A 20929-nucleotide genomic window follows, 5' to 3' on the forward strand; every position below is an offset into this window, starting at 1 on the left:
CCCACAAGAGCATGCAAGTTATCCTGTTAATTCTAGGCTTCCCTTGCAGCCTACGGCTAAGGCCCGCCCCACGTGGTAGAAAGGTTTACTATGCTCTGAGGCCAATTGTCTTTCGACGGCTGCTCTGAAAACCGCCTCCCCCCCCTCCGTGCCCCCAAAGCAGAGGCGCGTACCGAGCCTCTTAAGAGGACTCTGCAAAATGCTTAAATTCCGCCAAGCATCCGCAGCAATAATCCCGGAGGGCAGGGCGCGCGGGACTGTGTAGCGTGGCCGCTACTACTGCGCCCGTCCAACGGACGCCTGCGAAGAGCCCGAGCTGTTGCAACTGGTCACTGAGTTGGCAGAGAGGAGTGAGCTGAGGAAGCTCCAGGCGGCGTGGAGGGGCAGAGCTGCCTGCTGCAGTCCTGCTACTGTGCGCCCCAGTCCGGGGAGGAGAGAGAGAGAGAGAGAGAAAGGCGCTGCTCTGGCGGAGGGATACGCCGTTCCCTATAAAAAAGGCTCCGCGCAGCCTCACACCTACAGCATTTCTGGCAAAGGGAGGAGGAAACGACGCTGTTCGCTGCTGATTGTCTTCTGCACCTTCGCCAGGGCACAGAGAGCTAACGCCGCCAGCCGCAATGGTAGGTAGCTTGGATCTACCGCGTGAGGGATTTTGTGTGTGTTTGTGTGGTTGGTGTTCCTGTTCGGGTTTTGTTTTAAAGCACGGACGAGAAACATCTGGATTTGTCGCTTGACTTCCTACAAGCTGCTGTTGGATCTTTCGACTCTTGGCGGGAACCGACTAGCAACGCGTTTGCCCTTTGGCTACTATGCCTTGCCAACTTCGGGGGCGGGGTGGGGTGTCAGCTTGGACTGCACTCTAGGAGCGGAGGTGGAAGCGGGCCCTGCGCCTTGAGATCTGCTGGAAAGCGGATCCGCTCTTTTGCATGGAAGGTGGGAATGGGGTGGTGGTGTCCCTGAATGGGGCGAAGCGTTGACAGCCCTTGCCCAGCGCTTGTCCTTTTTCTTAATAGTTTCTAACTTGGGCTGTGGAGGAGAGCATTAAGATTGCAGGCGAAGTTCCAGGCGGCCTTGCAAGTCGCCCGTCCCGCGCCCGAGTCTCTTTCACTCGCTTCCCACGATCTCGTGGCTGTTGTGTGCGGAGAAACTCGCGACCGCTTGCCGGAACTGGCGCTCTTGTCGGCGCTCGCTTGCAGGAGTGCAAGCCGGTTTCCTCCCCAGTTAGCGCCCAAGGCTGGGTGGGGATGCTTCAGAGTTCAGCGATCGCTTGGGCTGGGAAAGTGGCGGATCCGCCTGCTCTCGGACAGGGGGCGATGTTTGCTTGGAGAACCGGGCGGTCTCCTTGCTTGGCACGGCGGCGGTCGCAGCTCCCGATTTTGTGTTTATTTGCAAGGACTTTGGGGCAAATGTCTTTGGAGACGGGATGGCAATTGCGCGGGAGGAGCGCCCTGGTCTCCTTTCCACATCCCCACGTCATAGGGGCGAGGTAGTAACTGGGGCCGCGCCTTGTCTGTAGTCAGAGGTGCTGCGTGCGCTTCCCCGGAGCTGAGATTTCCTGTGTTGTAGCTGAGGAGCGGCCCTTCGCCCCCTCCACAAAACGACAAGGCTAAGATTAAGCCTAGACCCTCCCCTAAAGAATAAAGACCGCGTATCTTCGGCAGGAATGAGCAGAGGCTGGGGAAACGGATCAGGCCTTCATTGAACACAAGACCGCATTCAAGAGAATTTATCCTATATTTTGGCGGGTGCTGTTTGGATTATTTAGCTGGAAGTGGTAGGGTTGTTTTCTGGAAGCAGCTTTCCCCTTCTCTGCGCCTTCCAGATGTGCTGGCTGATGACAGGGGTTGACAGAGACTACCCTGAGGCATACCTCTGGAAAGTTCCTGGTTAGAACCATATGGGAGCTCAACATATGGCATTGATATGGCTGCAGATGGAGCAAGAACCCTGCCCTGTGAAAATGCAATGTAAAGAGCCATGATTTTGATGTTATTAAAAAAAATGTTGATGATTGCATGTGCCTTTTTTCCCCTGGTGGAGATAGGATGAGGAAAGTAGATGGCCAGGCTGACTGAAGGAGATGGGTTAGGAAGATGGCAGGGGAAGGATGATGGAAACAATCACAGTTTTTATACCAGCTGCACTGCGGAGGGGGAGGGAGAACCTCTGCGACTATTGCACTATTTCTCCACCCCCCAAAAAATAATTTTCCAAAACCCTCAAATGCAGCAATTGCAAAAAAAAAAAAAAAGGCTTTGAAGGTTGGATTACATCATGTCTCCTCCTCTTCTTCCTCTTGAGCCTCCACCCTACTAATCCCTAGAGGTGGGAAGCTAGGAGAAGATAAAAATCCATGCTATTTACAGTAGCAACTGGAAATTATTTCCTAGAAGCCCTGAACAAACATCTTAAAAGCTCACTAATACACTGTGTGTGAGAGTGTTTGTATTTGTGTACAAGAGGGCTTATTTGGGTGATTTTTGGAATGGAGAGTGAAAGGAGAAATGGGTAAGATCTGCTTAAAAGGCAGTCTCAATCTACTAAATCTACTAAAATTGACACTATAGCTGTCTGGTGTACCAAAATGTATGGATCACAATTGGGCTGTTGGGACAAGGTCATGTTTTATGCAGAAGGCAGTCAGGGGAAGCCTTTTTAACAAGGTTTCCCCTCGCCCCTCTGCCCATAGTGGAGCCCTCCAAGTGTGTTGGGCACATGTTGTGATCTGACCCATTTGGAAGTCATTCAATTAGGGAAGGCTGCTTAGTGCAGATGCATTGTAGAAACTGACCCTTATATTTCATTTTCCCCTAATGTGCAGTTAGATTTTACCTTGGTCAGACATCTCCCAAGAGCATTTTAGTTAATGATGATCTTTAGTCTTTATTCAGGATTTTATTATTATTTTAACTAGAATTGCTGCGTAATTGTGAAATGCATGATATATTGAGAAAAGAAAGGATGGAAATCTCAGCTTTCATTTCCCATAGTAGAAAGGAAAAGCCCAGGTATGTCTCCTTTCCCCTTTTGCTGCTGGGAGGGGTTACATCATCGGATCTGACTCCCCCTTCACACAACCCTGTATGGGCGGGGTGGCTGGTTTAGCACTATGCTAGCTACTTTCATCAGGTAACCAAAGTAAAGCACATTTGTTCTTGTTGCCTAAAATACAAGCTAGATATTATTATATATTGTGTGAAAAACATGTATAAGATCAAAACTTGAATGTATAAAACCTGGATTCTCATCCTTCAAATCACAGACTGAGGGCTTCATACACTCTAGTTCTGTTGATTTGCAGTCTTCATTTTATTGAGGTGTGGTCCAGTTTCCTGCTCTGCATTGCTCTGATACATTATGTAAATCACTATGCCAACTTGCCTCACCGAAAGAACATCCAGCAACTGGATTCTGGGAAGATTTCAAAAAAGGTTGCTCATTAGTTGTGTACAAATCCTGCAACTTTTTTTTTTTTATGAGAAGCTTACTTTGGGATGTCCTTTAATTGCTGGCAAGCCACTGCATTGTGAAGTCAGTTATGCTTGCCAACAGAGGTTTTCAAACTGCAGAGGATTTTGACGCATTTGTTGATCTTCAAATTTCATAGTAAACTTCCAGACACATCTTCACATACATACATCTTGTGTATTTAACAGGAAATCAGTATTTGGATATGAGTCTTGCAGCATCAAATAGCTATTTCAAACAAAGCTTTAAGGCAGACATTCAATATTTGGATAAGAGTATAATTTTTCCAAATTCAGCAACCTTTTAAAGAAAATCTGTAACTTCATTGATATATATCACAACCCCTGGTATGCCCAAATATGGGAGGAAGTTCACTGCTTCCATTCTCTGTCCATCGGCTCGTCGTAAGAGACCATCCAGACAGAAACCCAATATTTTTACTGTTCCCTTTGTTACATTTGTGTTGTATTTGTGCTGATAAATAAATAAAGGGAGACTAGTATAGATCTATTTCAAGCTATTTAGCTCTCATTAGCTAGACATACCCTTACTGGGATTGGAACCTGTGTTGTATTTATTTATCAGCACAAATACAACATTATATATATATATATATATATATATATATATATATATATATATATATATATATATATATATATATATATATATATATATTCTTTCTCACTAAGCTATTAAATATTGATTAGGCTAATTAATTATCTTATAACCCATGTCTATATAAATAACTGACTATATAAATGTTTACATAAATCATAATCTCTTTGCACTGACAGTGTCATACAGAGCAGAATACCATTTTTCCTTGTCAGATATTACAGAGTGGGACTATTGATTAGGACAGTTACTAAAGTTTCAAAGCAATGCTTTATTTTTGGAAAACTAATAGATTGGCAACTTCCAGTGATTTCCTTGACAAAAAAAAAAAGATCAGATGGTTTTTTTAAAAAAATATTAAAATTTTTAAACACATTAAAAGCATGTGTAGTTCTTGAACAGAAATGACCTAAATAGTTAGGCCCTTATTTTGCAGGTTTGTTTTTGTTGCCCGTTGCTTTGTGGTAGGATCAGTAATTTCATGGCTGTAATGAAAACCTGATGCAAAATGCATTTGGGGGGGAGGGTCTGTTTCTTGACCATCAGATTAATAAAGAAGGCTCTCCAGCTTTCTGGGTAATTCATATTCTCTCTCCCCATGCTGTCTCGGTTCTGTTTGCACGATCCATTGAAGAGAAGAATGGTTTATTGCCAATTGCTCTTGGATGTGCCAAGCATTAATATAATGTTATGTCATCTTGCCTCTGAGTTGCTGCTGCATTGTGTGCTTTGACATAGCTACAGGTAAACAATGTTCTGAAATACTTTTCTATTCTTTACATAGGCCGATCAGCTGACCGAAGAACAGATTGCTGGTGAGTATTCTAATTGGAGGGAGATGGTTTCTGTTGGCCTAGCAACTTATTGTGAATACAAAAATATTGCAGAACATTCTTGGTGGCTGCCATCGCTTGGCTATTTCTCAAGACTTTACATTCCTGTTGGTGTGGATTGATCTTTAAAAGACAAGAAAACATCACATTAAATTGTTTTTCGTTCAGTAATTTAAATATGTTCCTGAAAACATACATGTTTGTATTCATTTCTATCTAGATAACTGGTTACCATAGGAATTGAAACCTACCGGCTGGTTATGCAACCCACATCCTTTTTTTTGTGTACACAGTTATAGCTGTATAAATATAAAGACTGTGACTATGAAATGGATACAGTCCTTTGATTTCCTCTGTACGTTTGCTTAGGTACCAATCAAGACCACTTATTTCAACATTAAAGATCTGAGGTTTTCTGATGCATTGGATGTTAGTTACTAGGCAAAGCACTGTTTCTCATGAAATTGACAATATTTATTTATAGCAAGGCACATTTATCTGAGAATAAGAGTTCTGAGAGTTCTAAAAGCTAAAAAGTATGCAGTCCAAAATTATTAAAGTAGTTGGGATTTTTCAGAGAAAATAATGGCCCTTGCCAAATTTAAACAAAATGCTGCCTTTTTTCCCTTTCCCTTCTGTTACTTTTTGGTTTATCAAGTCACAATTTCTGCTTGGTTTTACCCAAGGTTGTGGCTAACTATACCGAAGGGAAAAAGTAGTATAGCATAATTTGGGGCCTTAAGACAATTGCATTGGCTAGGTCAAGAGTGGGCTGAAAAGTCCTGAGTAGTCGTTCCCTCTTTTTGTAATTTTTCTGTCCTGCTCATCCTCTAAAGCAGAAGTGTGCAAAATTCAGCTGTGAAGTGGAAAAGATTGTTCACATGCATCGTGGGTGTGTCAGCTGCACATTTCCCTGGCTCGAGATGGTTGAGTTAAGAAGGCAAGAGAGCACTGACTTGTGCTCCTTGGCACTTACTTTCTTGGCCCAACTTCTTTAAGGAGCTGCCGACCAGTATAATTAGCTTATGCTAGACCTGAACCACTTGGGGATCTGAATACTGCACACTTTGCATTCAGAGCTTCGTTCCTGGTTGCATTTCTCCCTATGCGTGTTATGCTTATAGTAACGCTGCAGGTGCAGCATAATGGCTAAGAGTCTGAGGTACGAATCAAGAAACCCCTAGTCCAGACCTTACTTCTGTTGTAAGTAATTTCTCTTTTTTATATTTTCACTAATCTTGGAAGTATTTTTTCCAAGTAAATCTCTCTCACACACATACATACCAATTGTGTGATTTGCATGATGACATCACCCCTGCCATCATGTCACTGGATCAGTGACCGGCAATTACTGTTCAAGTATATCTGTAGGGCATCAAACCGAGGAAGCTTGATGCATTATGGTATTATTGTGCATTCAGGATGGGATAATAGTTAATCTGCAGTTTCAGGGTTAAGAGATCTCAAGTGTGAATGAACCATTAAGAACATTACCACTTGGTTGAATCAAAGCATAGGTGAATGGCACACAGAATTCTTTACTCATGTTCTGTTTCTGGGATTCGTGCAGTCTAGATTAGGGTCCTGTTTTTCACACTGAAACCGTGTCCTCAGAAAACCAACAAGCAGGACATGAGTTTTGTAAGCCCTTGCACTTACATTCCATACTAACTAATATTGAGAGACTTACTGCATCCAGACCTGGAGCTAATAAATAGCTGTCATGATAGTCTCCATGAATTTGCCCATTCTCTTTAACAAGATCTACAATGACATCATAATGAAGCTAATTAGATGCTCTGTGAAGTACTTTCATTTAGCTTCACTGGATGACATGTTTAAGTGCAATGAGAGAAGAAGATGCTATGCAACTGTAAATGTATACAATGTAAAGGCTTTAAAAATCCATGTGTTCAATGTCTAAGAGGGAATTATTTTATACTCATTTGTTCTTTCCTTCAAAAGAGAAAAACAAGATTTTTTTTGCAGCTAATGAGTTTTTAATCATTATGAATGCAATGTATTATAAATATAACTATCTGTTTTAAGTATCAGTAATGTTATAGCTGTCTTCACCATATCTCACTGCCACCCACTCCCAGACTTCAAGTTTTTTAGGACATGGGACTTTGGATTCTTGTAATGTACATTAGGATGAGAAAAAGACTGGTTCCATATATATTCTATGTGTGGGATTTTGAATGCTACTTTCCATATTTCATATCCAAAAATGTATCTTGATGTTATGGAAATGGATGCTTTTTACATGGTGTGGATTACTAGTCATTCTTTGTTGACTCAATGCAATGGTTATTGTAGGCCAAAATGACTTGGGTGTCAGGATGCTGCTCTTGTCTAGGTATTCTAGAGTAACTTTCTTTTTGGATCTTCCCCAATTTGCATTCATAGAATTACTGCACTTTTAATGATGAGATTTGACAAGACACAATTTTAGGCTTCGACCTATGACCACACCTAAGCCCAAACTTTATGTTGCTATGTGAGGCAGTTGTGAATTTTGCTTCATTTTATGACCTTTCTTACCACAGTTGTTAAGTGAATCACTGTAACTGTTAAGTTAGTAACACAGTTGTTAAGTGAAACTGGCTTCCCCATTGAATTTGCTCGTCAGTAGGTCTCAAAATGTGGTCATATGACTCCAGGACACTGCAATTGTCATAAATATGAGTCAGTTGCCAAGCGCTTGAATTTTAATCACATAATCATGGGAATGCTACAATGGTTGTAAGTGTCATAAATGGTAATGTCACATTTGTCAGTGATGTTGTAACTTCGAGCAGTCACAGTTCAGAACAGAACTGTTGTAATGCGAGGACTATCTGCACAGTCCAAATGGGAAAAATTGTAGGCCTGTATATTGTTTGTTAGGCATTACATGTCATTCTATGTATACATTTGCAAAAAGATGGAACATGTCATTAATTTGTTCATTTGTGGTATCATTCACTGGAGAGAAGACTTATTCACACATAGTGTTATCTATCAGGTTGCTGTGGGCTGATGATTGTTTTCTTCCCTGTTCTCAGAGTTCAAGGAAGCCTTCTCTTTATTTGACAAAGATGGTGATGGCACCATCACAACCAAAGAGCTGGGGACTGTCATGAGGTCGCTGGGTCAAAACCCTACAGAAGCAGAATTGCAAGACATGATTAATGAAGTGGATGCTGATGGTAAGCATATGAAGGGATGAACCAGCTATCATTCATACATGAACGTAATTCATTTTCTTCAAACTCATAACTCAGTGTTGGTAAAAGTTCTACATTACAGAATTGAAGGTTTGTAGCAGCTAATTACAACTGTGATTTATAGTCCTAATAAAATCTGCCATGTATTAATGACAGCTATAATTGTGTCTGAATCAGGGAAATCTAAATAAAACAGCACATGAAGATACAGCATATCTACTAAGAATATTATTGATTCCTGTCCTTGGCGTAGCTGCTGTCACTCACATATTAATCAAATATATTATGTGTAGCCTGGGACTAATGCCTGGTAAAGCCTTTTGGGGCAGATCTTAACAGGCAAACAAGTTTGAAATGGGAGAGAACAAGTATTTTAGGTAAGTGGGACCTAAGCTGTTTAGGACTGTAAAGGTTAATACCCAAACTTTAAGCTCTGTCCCATAAGCAATTTATAATCAGAGCAGACCTTTTGGTACAGGTATCACATGACCGCTCTTAGTGACAATCTGTCAGCTGCATTTTGCATTGCAGTTTCCACTCTTTTCAACAGTAGCTCCTTATGATGAGTGTTACAGCAAACAAAATGGAATGCAACCAAGGCAAACCATTGCCAAATACAACAACCTCAAGAAAGGTCACACCACACACACTAGGTATAAATGGATCCCAGCTTTAAAGGTTATTGACTTCTGTGGATTGGATGGTAAAGAGCCGCGTCATGAGAAAGTTTCCTCCGTATACCGTTGGCATCTGATTATTGCCCCCAGCACTTTTCTATAGATATTGAGACAGATCATAACTCTATGGGACATGATAGATAAGCCAGATGGTGAACAATTGGGTCCCACACTGAGTCAAAGCTGCTGTGAAAAGTGGGGTTTTCTCCCAAGATTCAGTCCTATCAGATGATCCCAAAGGGATCATGGTTAATGGTATCAAAACTTTCCCAGAAGCCCAGGAGAAGAAGTAAAGCTAATTCCATCACATCTGGTTCTGACAGAGACCCTTGCCAAGGTAATCCTTTGATTAAAATGACTCCCAATGATTAGTATAATTCAGTTATGTCTGGAATTGCAAGGTCTTCTCAGTTAACTTTCCCAGAAATGGAATGATTGTTTATATTGCACATATTGCCAGTGCCAAAGGACATGAGGATTTTCTTTGCATGGACTACTTGCCTTCTTTATAGAATTAAGATACATCCTTCCCTCAGCAACACATAGATTACTTCTCTTTACCATGATGTCAGTTCTGTCTTAATCAAGAAAGGCAAGAATTAAATTATTGGCTGGTAGTCCTCATTTCTCCATAAAGCTAGCCCCAAAATTCCAAGTGACAAGCTGTTGGTAAATTTGTTTCCCTATGACTTGTCGGGGATGTGGTGGCTCAGTGGCTAAGACGCTGAGCTTGTTGATCAGAAAGGTTGGCAGTTTGGCTATTTGAATCCCTAGCGCTGTGTAACGGAATGCGGTCCTGTTACTTGTCCCAGCTTCTGACAACCTAGCAGTTCGAAAGCATGCAAAAATGTAAGTAGAAAAATAGGAACCACCTTTGATGTGAAGGTAACAGCCTTCCGTGCGTCTTCAGATTTTAGTCATGCTGGCCACATGACCATGGAGACGTCTTTGAATACTGTGGTTCTTCAGATTTGAAACGGAGATGAGCACCGCTCCCTAGAGTCGGGAATGACTAGCGCACATGTGCGAGGGGAACCTTTACCTTTTATTATTTGTCTGTGTGTTTATTTATTTATTTATTTATTAGATTTATTTGCCAGTACTGGCAATAAAATTATAAATTATGGTAAAAAGATTGGGTGGGAGGAAACAAGGTGTGCAGGGAGTGAGGTGGAATCTGCTGTTAGTCCATCAATCACCTCCAGGAGACAGTCTCCATTGGGACTCCGAGTCAACTGATAGAGCCAGAATTTCAGATCCTTATGGAGGGTCAGGAGCAGATCTCACCCTGGAGAGTAAGATGTTCCAACGGGTAGGACCCTTAGTGGAGAAGGCTTTTCTCCTGTATCCTGCTAGCAGAAATTTCTTGACTAATGGGATCCTCAGCATATCTCCTCTCCTGATGCAAGGTGAGCCCATCCCATTGGGATGAGATGGTTCCTCGGGTAACCTGGACCCGTGCCACGCAGGGCTTTGTAGGTAATAAACCTATACCTTGAATTGCACCTGGAAGCAGGCCAGCTGCCATTGCAGCTTGCATAACAGAGGTGTTGGAGCACAGCTTATCAACTTTGCCCATCAATTCTGGCTGTGCATCTCCAACATATTGTTGAAGAATATGCCACTTGTACAAATAAAGCAATGCTGGCCTCTTGTGTGGATGGAGTGATGGCAGAGAAGTAAGCATTTTTTAATACTTTTCCAGCTGTTGATCTCAATTCCTGTCCATTTGTGTTCCATTTGTTATCTTATTTGCTTCATTATTTTCATATTCTTTGCTGGAACTGGTTTCTCTTGCTGTGTAAGAGAAAAGAGTGGCCATTATTCAGCCCATCTCTAAATTTCATAGATTAGACCGGCCAAGCACTAACATAACTGATAAGTAAAATGAGAAATTTCCTAAACGCATTAGGGTAAATATCCAAATGCATTGGGTGCCTGAATTGGATTGCTTTAACTAAGATTTCCATCAGCTGCTAGTCTCACTAGAAGGTGATCTGTCCATGCCAGTTGAGTTACCATAATTTCCCCAACATCTAATCACTAGCTCCACTCAAGCAGAAAACCACACCTAATTTGTGTCCTGAACAAAATGCCTAGAGTAAACCAATGCCTTGCCTGAGATCAGAACAGCTAGCTCAGGAAGAGAGACTATTGGGTTACAGGATAGACAATGTGCTAACAGTATCCCTATCTCCAAATACAGTAGAATGCATTCAGGTTTGGCAGACTGCCAAATCGAGTCAGTGAAATAGAAACCTTATAGGCAACAGCTTCTCTATCTTCTTTCCCTCTAGTTTTAGCCTCTGGGCTATGGAGTAACTTGGCAAGAGATAGACTCCACTTTCTCTACCACGTCCTTGTGATAGACTCCAAATATAAATTAAATCTGGGATTAAATTCTGAGTAAAAGATGTTTGAATGGCAAGAGAATTTGCAGTGCAACTCCCCCCACCACCACACAACTTTCTAGATAAAGAGATCTAATCTCCCTGGAGTTTATTATAATCTCCCTAGTAATTATAATATGGCTTGCCATTGCTTTCTTGGGTGTTTTTCAACTTCCAGTCTAGGCTGGGATTTCCTGATTTCATGTTATTACTAATAGCTTTGACCCTTCTTAGTATTTCCAAGGTCAGTCAAAATTGGTTAAATCCTACTACCTGCTGTGAAATAATTGTGTGTTGGAGCTGTGTATTTCAGGTCAAATTACCCATTGCCTAGCTGCAAATTTTTATCATGCATCTTCATGGCATCAACCCTAATCAGGATGGGACCCTAGCACAGTTGAAGAAACTTAACATACAAAATGTTTCTGTCTTGCCAAAGAAAAGTTATTTGTATTACTTAAAATGTTTGAGTGGCTTGTTGAGAGAGACACAGAAGAAAAACTAAATTTGAATTGGCTGTACTATATGTAAATAAAACTGGGTGTGATTAATATGATAACTGTTCCACTGATTTGTTTAACCATTTTTATCTTTTATGTGTTAACATTTGAGTTCTCTGGGTACTGTTCCTTAGAGTGTGGGGGAAACATAGACAGTAATAAAGGAGAATATTTGCAACTCACGGTTGAAATGAGGGATCCTTAGTGCTCTCTGAGCTTGGTTGTTTTCTTGCAGATGTTTCATTACCCAATCTAGGTAACATCATCAGTGCTCATTGGGGATCAAAGATTTCTTCAAAGTTAAAATCATCTCTAGAGCAGAGCATGGCATAAGTGGAATCGAAGCCCAATCATGCTCCTGCATATTCTCTTGTGATACAAATGAGTTCAACATGAATACTTCGAACGTTATAAAAAGACAGCTTGATCAGAGGTGATCCAGATTTTTGAAATACCTTTCTAATCTGCAAACAATAGCTAACATTTTCTTACAACTATTTGTATCGTCCAGTCTTGTCTACAAAATAATTTCTAGTCCAGTAACCTAGTGGAAGAGATTCAGAGCATTACTACACTGTTGTCTTCCAGACAGGATATAATTCACTGCCTTCTCTGCCAACATGCTGTGTCCAAATGGGAGGCATCAAGTTTGAGAAAGCTTACAGTTGTATATCATGTGTTGAAGACATGAGGACCAATTTTTAATAAAACAACTGTCTCCTTATAATTGGTTAATTTGTCTTATACCTACAAATATGGAACAGTGCTTTAAAAAAGCCTTCACTGAGGCCAATTGTACAACATCCCTTCCAAAATAAACCACACACCCTTGAGAATTTTGAAGATCTGTCCCTCAGATTGTTTGCAGAATCTGAGTAATGAGTGTAAGGAATAGATCATATGCCGAACAAGACATAATGTTGATCTTCCAGTCACCTGCAGTCCTGTATTCTACCTGTTTCCCAAGATCAGCAGTCAGATTTTTAGTTCCTTTGAAAATTATTCTGGTATTTAAAGAGAAGGGAATGACTGTGAAATTATAAATTAGCATTAAAACTAGAGAGAATATCTGGATTTTGTAAAAACTAAGCATTTCCAGTTCATAGTTGAGCAGGCAGTAGAGAATAAATTTCATTTCTCTCTTTCCCAAGTCCTGAAATTTCCACTTGCAGTGGCCTTTGAACTAGAGAGCACAAATTTAGTCAGTTATGTGATGTTTTCAAAGCAATTCAGGCGTGCAGGGAGTTGAACTGATTGACATCTGCTAAGAAATTGCATCTTTTATATCTAAAACCTTTGATGGTATAAAGGGACTCTCCTATGGTAAAAAAAGGTTTTTTATTTTTAAAAAACTGATGGCATGCACATGATGTCATAACTTGGCTGAGAATCTAAATGATTTCTAGTGAATGTCAAATGCAACAAGGAGTATGAATCTAAAAGTGAATATATCCAAGAATAGTGGTGTTTTATAGGGAAAATGGAGTGAGTGATTCTAAATTATACATACATGGTGAAGAACTGGAACAAACAGATTAAACTGTGTCCCTTAGCAGAATGAATTATACAATTTTAAGATATGTAAATCTACTAGAAAGGCAGTGAATAGTATGAATGTTAAACAGCAGTGAAGCTTAGGCATGTCAAGGAAAACAGAAGTATGTTGAAGTTAATAGGAATAGCATTCCTTTGATAAAATGAGGTAGGTTAAGGGAAAAAATAGGTGAATGAAGATACTGAAAACTGAACAATATGAAAGAACTTCATTGAGGTATTTGAATAGAAAGAATGTATGAGAATTCAGTTACAGAACAAATTTTAACTAAAGAGGAAGGGGTTGAGAGGAAGAAGACAGAACAAATTACGTTTTGATAGAGTTGAAAATACATTTGGACATATTTTTTCCTTTCTTTGCCTTTTTTTTTTTTTGACAGGCAACGGCACCATTGATTTCCCAGAATTCTTGACTATGATGGCTAGAAAAATGAAGGACACAGACAGTGAGGAAGAAATTCGTGAGGCATTCAGAGTTTTTGATAAGGTATGATTTTAAGGTTAACTGTGGTATGGGTGTTAGTGTTACAATATGCAGGTTCCTTGGAATTGTTCTTTGTTACCAAAAGCACATGCCCTCCTAGTAAAGTCCAGCGAGTCTTGTAATTTGCATTTCACAATCAAATTTCTAACTGGTTGCTTTGTTTGACTTATCTTCCTAGCAAAACTATTTGGAAGGGCAACACAACGTGAGAACTGTATGGAAACAAAATATATTACAGTTCTGCAACTGTTTGCAAAATTCTGCAAACGCATACTTGAAATCATGAATGAGGACTCTTTCACAGTACTGTTTAGTAGTTGCATATCTTTAAATATTAGTCCAGTGAAAACAAGTCCAGTGTATAAGATGCCTTTAACAGAAAACCAGAATTGCCCAAATTGTGTTTTGTGTGCTTGTGGCAAACGCTTTAGTATATTGCATTCTAATGTAAAATTGAAATGGTTCTGATTAAGAAAGTTATTTGTTGTTTGGGGTAGCAAATAGCGATGCTTGCCATTCTGGTGTCTGTTTCACTGTAGGAGAAAGTTGTTTGAATTCTCTGGGAACATTATGACTAAGGAGCCGAGGTGGTGCAGTGGTTAAATGCAGCACTGCAGGCTACTGCTAGATCAGCAGGTCAGCGGTTCAAATCTCACCGGCTCAGGGTTGACTCAGCCTTCCATCCTTCCGAGGTGGGTAAAATGAGGACCCAGATTGTTGGGGGCAATATGCTGACTCTCTGTAAACCGCTTAGAGAGGCCTGAAAGGCCTATGAAGCGGTATATAAGTCTACTGCTATTGCTATTGCTATAAGTGAAAAATTTAATCCAGGTCTTTCTGTTTCTAATTATAATGCCTTGGTAAGACCACATTTGGAATATTGCATCCAGTTTTGGTCACCACAAGGTAAAAAAGATGTTGAAACTCTAGAAAGAGTGCAGAGAAGAGCAACAAAGATTATTAAGAGATGTGGAGGCTAAAACATATAAAGAACGGTTGCTGGAATTGGGTATGTCTAATTAAATGAAAAGAAGGACTAGGGGGGGACACAATAGCAGTGTTCCAATATCAGGGGTTGCCCCAAAGAAGAGGGAGTCAGGCTATTCTCCAAAGCACCTGAAGGCCGTACAAGAAGCAATGGATGGAAACTAATCAAGGAGGGAAGCAACCTAGAATTAAGGAGAACTTTCTTGACAGAACAATTAATCAGACTTGTCTCCAGAAGTTGTGGATGCTCCAACACTGGAAGTTTTTAAGAAGAGATTGGACAATCATTTGTCTGAAATGGTATAGGATTTCCTGCCTGAGCAGGGGTTGGACTAGAAGACCTCCAAGGTGCCTTCCAACTCTGTTACTCTATTCTATTCCTTATAGAGTTGATGTATCTGTCAGAATCAGAGTTGCCCGGGTTTGACTAATGAGTCTTTTCTCCTTGCTTGTATTCAGTAAGGTCAAAATTTGAATGGGCTATTTTTTATCACAACTTCACCTTCTAAATGAAGAACTGTATCTTTCATAGAGAGTCTAAAACATGCTTTATTTTAGCATGTAAGCTCTAAATTCTACTTTTCCAAGAGAAGCGGTGGATTGGATCAGATTCATCATCTCAGTCAAATACCTGATCATTCCAATCAGGAGGCTGCCAGATATGTTGGGTCTGCAAATTCAAAAATTCCTAGGCAGGAAAGCTTTCCGGGAACTGCATTTCGGACATTCTGGGGGATGTTAGGTTGAGAATAATTGCAATAAATCCTGGCTTATTAGACTTTTAGAAACAAGTACCCAAATTTCCTATAAAATCTAAACTAAGAAGAGGTTAACAACTTTGAAAGAAGCATTCCGAACCAACCCAATAACTTAAAATTCACTCTTATGTTGACTTCTCAGCACATAGATCTCTGGATCACTTGGTACTGTTAGGATATTTGTATGATATAGGTTTTGTGTTTTTTTTAAAAAACACATTTCTGTTTGAATTTTTCCAATGGAAAGGAATTTCTTGCTACTCTCTAGAGGACTTCAAAGTCTTTGGAGATGATCTAGGCATTCAGATATGCTGCCAATAGAGTTAGAGAAACTTCTCACTGTATTGAGACGAAAGACACTGTTCCTCATATATTTAGATTCTGATAATTTGGTTTTTATGATGGGACACTCAACAACTTTATTGGAATTTTAAGTGATTTCATGTTAAAAACGTTCTTCGTGGTATAAGAAGTAAACCAATAGAATGGAACAAGATTAGAACATTGATTCCAAATCTAATTACAAAACTTTTAAGTTGGCAAAATAAATAGTTTGAGAACTTAGATTCCAATTAAACCTTAATTCTTTTGCTGCTTACAATGTTTGCCTAACAGTAACATTTTACATAATACTAAAAGATTATTGTTCTTCTGGTAATCCTCCATTCCTGAGAGATTTAGGATATGTTCTTTGCACATTTCCCTAAGACTACACCAATACAGTTAAATTCTGGATAATATATATAGGATAAAGTTAATAACCACATAGAACATAGAAAATAGTCGTATTACAGGTTTAGCCCAGAGTTAGCTATTGCTATAGCATCTTTCTAAGATCTCAAATGTGAATTTTGCTATTAGTTGTTCCCTGATCTTTGGGCTGGAGAAACCAGAGACTGAACTTACAAACTTATATCATCAAAACATGTACTTAATTAACAGAAATACTGTCCTATTATCCCTCCAGTTTTTTTCATTTCCCAAAAAATTGCCATGTTTAGTTGTATTGTACATTTTTTTTCTGGAAACTTATAATTCTCTCAATTTTGCATTATTTGTTCTCCACCCCCCCAACCCCCTAGGATGGCAATGGTTACATCAGTGCAGCAGAACTACGTCATGTTATGACAAACTTAGGAGAAAAGTTAACAGATGAAGAAGTAGATGAAATGATCAGAGAAGCAGATATTGACGGAGATGGACAAGTTAACTATGAAGGTATAATCTGGATTCCTATAACTAGAATTTTGCAAAAGCAGAAATCACAGTGGGGTCTTACAAGTTGTGGATTATACCTCTTAGAATACAGCGAGGTAAGGAATTTCTGCATTACAATTTGTTTAATTTCTGAAATGGTTCCTTTGTTTCTTTCAGAATTCGTACAGATGATGACTGCAAAATGAAGAGATCTCCTTTCACCTTTTTTTTCCTCTAGAAGAATCAAATTGAATCTTTTACTTACCTCTTGCAAAAAAAATGTTCATTTATTCATTCTGTTTCTGTATAGCAAAACTGAATGCTGAAATACCTTCTGTCCACAAACTGCATGTAATGGTTGGTGGTCCTGTTCCCCAAAAAATCAAGTTAGCCATCAGTTTTTTCCCCAATATAAATAATTGTTCTGCCTTTTAAAAATAAGAAAGCACTTAGTGAACTCCTCAAAAGTTCCATTTGCTAATAACTATTACTCTGTTTGGGCTGGCCAGTTTTTCATGCATGCAGCTTGACAATTGAGCACAGTCAGACATTTGTATTAAAACAGTTTTAAAAAGGAGAAAAACCTTAAAGGGAAAAAAAAAAGCCTAATCACTCTTTTGTCAAAAAGTGGGTTCTGGCTGAATCTGTAGTTATAAAATTGTCAAAGCTGGTTACTTTCAAAATTGTTTTATACCTCAGGTGGTATGCAGCAAAGTGGCTGAAGACTGGAAAAAGTTTAGAGGCAACCCCTCCCCCCCTCGTTCCCCACCTGAGGTGGAGAAGGCTCACCAATATGTAGCTGTAGTTTGTTTCCAAAAGCAAATAGGTGGCATTTCTGTGTTACTACATTGATTTTAAAATTGTCTGCATTGCACTATTGTGGAACGGATGTTGGGCCATTACCGTTCTAAAAAGTTTTAACAAAATCTTTACCAAAGGGCAGGAGCACCTTTGGGTATATGCTCCTTCTCTCTCTCTCTCTCTCTCTCTCTCTCTCTCTCTCTCTCTCTCTCTCTCTCTCTCTCTCCCTCCCTCCCTCCCTCCCTCCCTCCCTCCCTCCCTCCCTCCCTCTCCCTCCCTCTCTCTCTCTCTCTCTCCCTCTTCATCTCTCCCTGTTTCTCTCTCTCTCTCTCTTGCAGTTTTAAAATTTACTGTACCGAGACTTGGAGCTGGCAGAGGGGCCTGTGGACTTCAGCACAACTATCAACATCGATGTTCAAGATAGTACAGTTATGTCCATTCCAAGTTGTAAATGCTAGTCTTTTTTCCAATAAAAGACCATTAACTTAAAGGTGGTGTTACATGCTTTGTAAAAGCCGAAAAGATTTATCTCTATACGATTTGAGAGATTAAACCAAAAAGGAAAAAAAAAGAAAAAAAAAGGTAAGGCGGCAGTACGAAAGAAAAATGTGTTCTGTGAATGACTTGCTGCTAAATTATAATGCACATGTATGCAATAACTTAACCTGTTTAATGTTTCTTCAAGATGGCAAGAACTGACCTCTTGTAACCCAAGACCTTTGCTATAAATAAATGAACTTGTGCTTGCCTTTCATCTTTATGACAATCTTAATTCGCTGGCTTGTTTGATTCTGACTCATCCGGAGTCTGTAGGGAAGTGGCACCATTTTTTATTCCTGGTTTGTGGTAGCTGTAATGCTAGAACTGACATTTATTAGTCTCTAGTCTAGTCTACTGAGGAGCTGCATATTGGCAAGATGTCCAACTTTATTAAAAAGGAAGGAAAAATTCAGCAACAAAGTGGGCGTCCAATGAAAGAGACCTAGAGTCAAGCACATATTCAAATGAAAGAGGTTTAAGCATTCAGGTTCAGCTTTGGTCCATGCATTGCTTTATAAGGCAGAATCCTAACTATATCTCCTTTAACAGCTCATAATGGTTTCATTCACAGACTACAATGAGGGTTGCAAATTCTGAAACTAAGCTTTGTTCAAAAAAGACTTGGCTCTTTGTGTTACGCACCAAAGCAGAGGATAGAGAACCTAAGGGATTTGGAGCTTGTTTGCTAATGTTTCTTTAGTTTATACATTGGCAATTGGATGCCCTCCAGAGATTTTGGACTTAATTCTCAATAACACCAACCAGAATGATCAATGGCAAGGATTGTCCAAAATATGGAAGGTAGGCTGTCTGTCTGCAGCAAAATGCAGTAATGTGAATAAGGGATATGCATGGAACTGTGAAACCACTTAGATTAAGAGTGAGAAGAATCTTTAGAATAAAAAATCTTATCATTTTGTTTTGAAAATTCTGTAACCCTTTCAAAAAGTATTTAAAAGAAAGTCCATACATCTCAGCTGGAAATTCCATGCCATTATTTGATCAGACAACCCAAAGAAATGAGATCAAATGATGAAAAATTAATAGCTTGTTGTAGTGGACAAGTATCTGAATGCTTGTATGTTTGCAAATGAGCATTCTGTAGTGCAATTTTTCTGCATCCATGGATTTTTAAAGAAGGTCTAGGTAGCATCAAGGTTTAATCAAGCGGTCTTTGCCATGCTGCTGTATTTGCATTTTTTTTTAAATGCAAAAGCATCGGAGGAGCAAAATCCAATAGGAATACAGTTTTTCAGTTTCTATTTTCAGCGAGAGGAAAAGACACTACAGAAACAAAGGGTTTAGGAAGATAAATTATTGGACTTGTTCTTTGTTGTCAGGCTGAAGATGAAACAACAAGAGAAAAGGGGAGTAGATTTTCCTGTTTATAATACTAGAATTGTAACTCCAATGTAGCCATAATTATTTGGCCCCAATTCCCTTTCTTCTATAAGCGTGGAGGTAAAAATTGAGATTGACTCCTTGGAGATAATTATGCAGTTTCCTTAGCAACATTAAGGAAGTCAGTTGCTACTGGCACCATTTGAGATGTTTTTTCACTTCTCAGTCTAACCGAGAGGCCTGATATTCTCTAATGGGACTTCCATAGCCCCAACCCTCTACTTGGTAGCTTAGCAAGGTAAACCAAGTGCTGCCACAATACAGCACCCTTGGAAAGTAATTCAAGATTAATATGATGCAGAAATATGTGTTTCAAAAGGAAAATGGGAATGGATAAATATGAAGATGTAGCTCGGTTATATCAGATTTGTGTGAATAGAAGATTGGGGTTGGGTTTCTACTTATAAAATCTATTTCATACTACTGGGGGCATGAACAATATTCTGTTGGATTTACATCCCACATTAAATTGCGGTGGTGCAATTCTTTGCAAGGCTAAGATGCCAATTTCCCCCCTCCCTCAAATCTTAAAAAATCCCACCCACCCCCCTCCCAAAACCTGCAATATTGCTTTGAAGCATCATACCAACTCACTTGAGGATGTCCAGGAAGATTCTTGATGCTGCAACCCTAATCCTAATCAGTTATTTCTTTTCTTTTTAAAAACGTAAAAGATTTACAACTTTTTGGGCTAAAGACAGCTACATGTATGTATTTTATCCCTCTTTTCCATTAGGCGTGCATTTTTAAAAGCAAGGCATTGTACTACAGCAATTCACCTCTAGTTTATGCATAGTCATGATATCAAAGGGACTCAGTATCCATATAAGTAACAATGGCAAAGCAGCCAGCTCTGAGCAGGATCTTCATCTCAAAGAAGAAAAACCAAAAACCGGCCATGCGCTGTAGCTCGTTTCTGCTTGTTGTATTTTTCGGTCTGCTTTTGTTCTTCAAAAGAGATGTTCTTTCCATGATTCCAGCGATGTTGAAATAATTAAATTGCAGATCTCTCCTACTCTTGCCACCCAGTCACACTTGGCAGGAAAGAATCCAGAACATTTCATTCCACGAGGAACAGCAAAATAGCAAGGCTGGTGTTACAGGAGATAGTGGCAGACCCTTTTTAATAACATTCCTGTTGACATTTTAAAACAAGAATGCAGGTGTCCCTGGGGGGGAAGAGCTGAGTAGAATACTCAAAAAGAGCTTCAGAACAGTGGCCCTTATGAATGATTCAACTGACTTGATGGAAAACAACAGACCATGCGAAACTACCCACTTTCACCAGAGCTGTCCACTATGCTACGCAATTTAACAACCCCCCCTTTATCCATCTACTTAACTTTTCATACTATATCTTTTTAGATTGTATTCCTATCTAGCTTCACAATTTTGGACTAGGAGTGAGGAATTCAAATTCTAAACATTCTGGTGGCCATTTCCCAGAACCTGACATCAGTATTGGCCTTTTTAGACTTGATGGCAGAGTTTTAACAAAGTCCTCACACATCT

The 20929-nt window shown here is 39.7% G+C and overlaps 1 protein-coding gene across 1 annotated transcript; it reads left to right on the forward strand.

Annotated features, from left to right (window-relative positions):
- Nucleotides 1-470: 470 nt before the first annotated feature.
- On the forward strand, nucleotides 471-18224 carry CALM1 (calmodulin 1). Its single transcript, XM_014071509.2, has 6 exons — nucleotides 471-620; nucleotides 4871-4901; nucleotides 7967-8110; nucleotides 13630-13736; nucleotides 16561-16696; nucleotides 16853-18224. Exons 1-6 carry the CDS (start codon nucleotides 618-620, stop codon nucleotides 16879-16881), a joined length of 450 nt encoding a protein of 149 aa, XP_013926984.1. The 5' UTR covers nucleotides 471-617; the 3' UTR covers nucleotides 16882-18224.
- Nucleotides 18225-20929: the final 2705 nt, after the last annotated feature.

Source organism: Thamnophis sirtalis, unplaced genomic scaffold (genome assembly GCF_051295495.1).
Source record: "Thamnophis sirtalis isolate CommonGarterSnake01/CBP01778 unplaced genomic scaffold, rThaSir2_p1.2 scaffold_1, whole genome shotgun sequence".
Lineage (NCBI taxonomy): Eukaryota > Metazoa > Chordata > Lepidosauria > Squamata > Natricidae > Thamnophis > Thamnophis sirtalis.

What these genes read in the sequence shown, in the direction of transcription:
- CALM1 (XM_014071509.2), top strand. An exon ending in CATTCAGAGTTTTTGATAAG is followed by an intron (nt 13,737 to 16,560) that starts GTATGATTTTAA and finishes CCAACCCCCTAG; the next exon opens with GATGGCAATGGTTACATCAG. An exon ending in TGGACAAGTTAACTATGAAG is followed by an intron (nt 16,697 to 16,852) that starts GTATAATCTGGA and finishes TGTTTCTTTCAG; the next exon opens with AATTCGTACAGATGATGACT.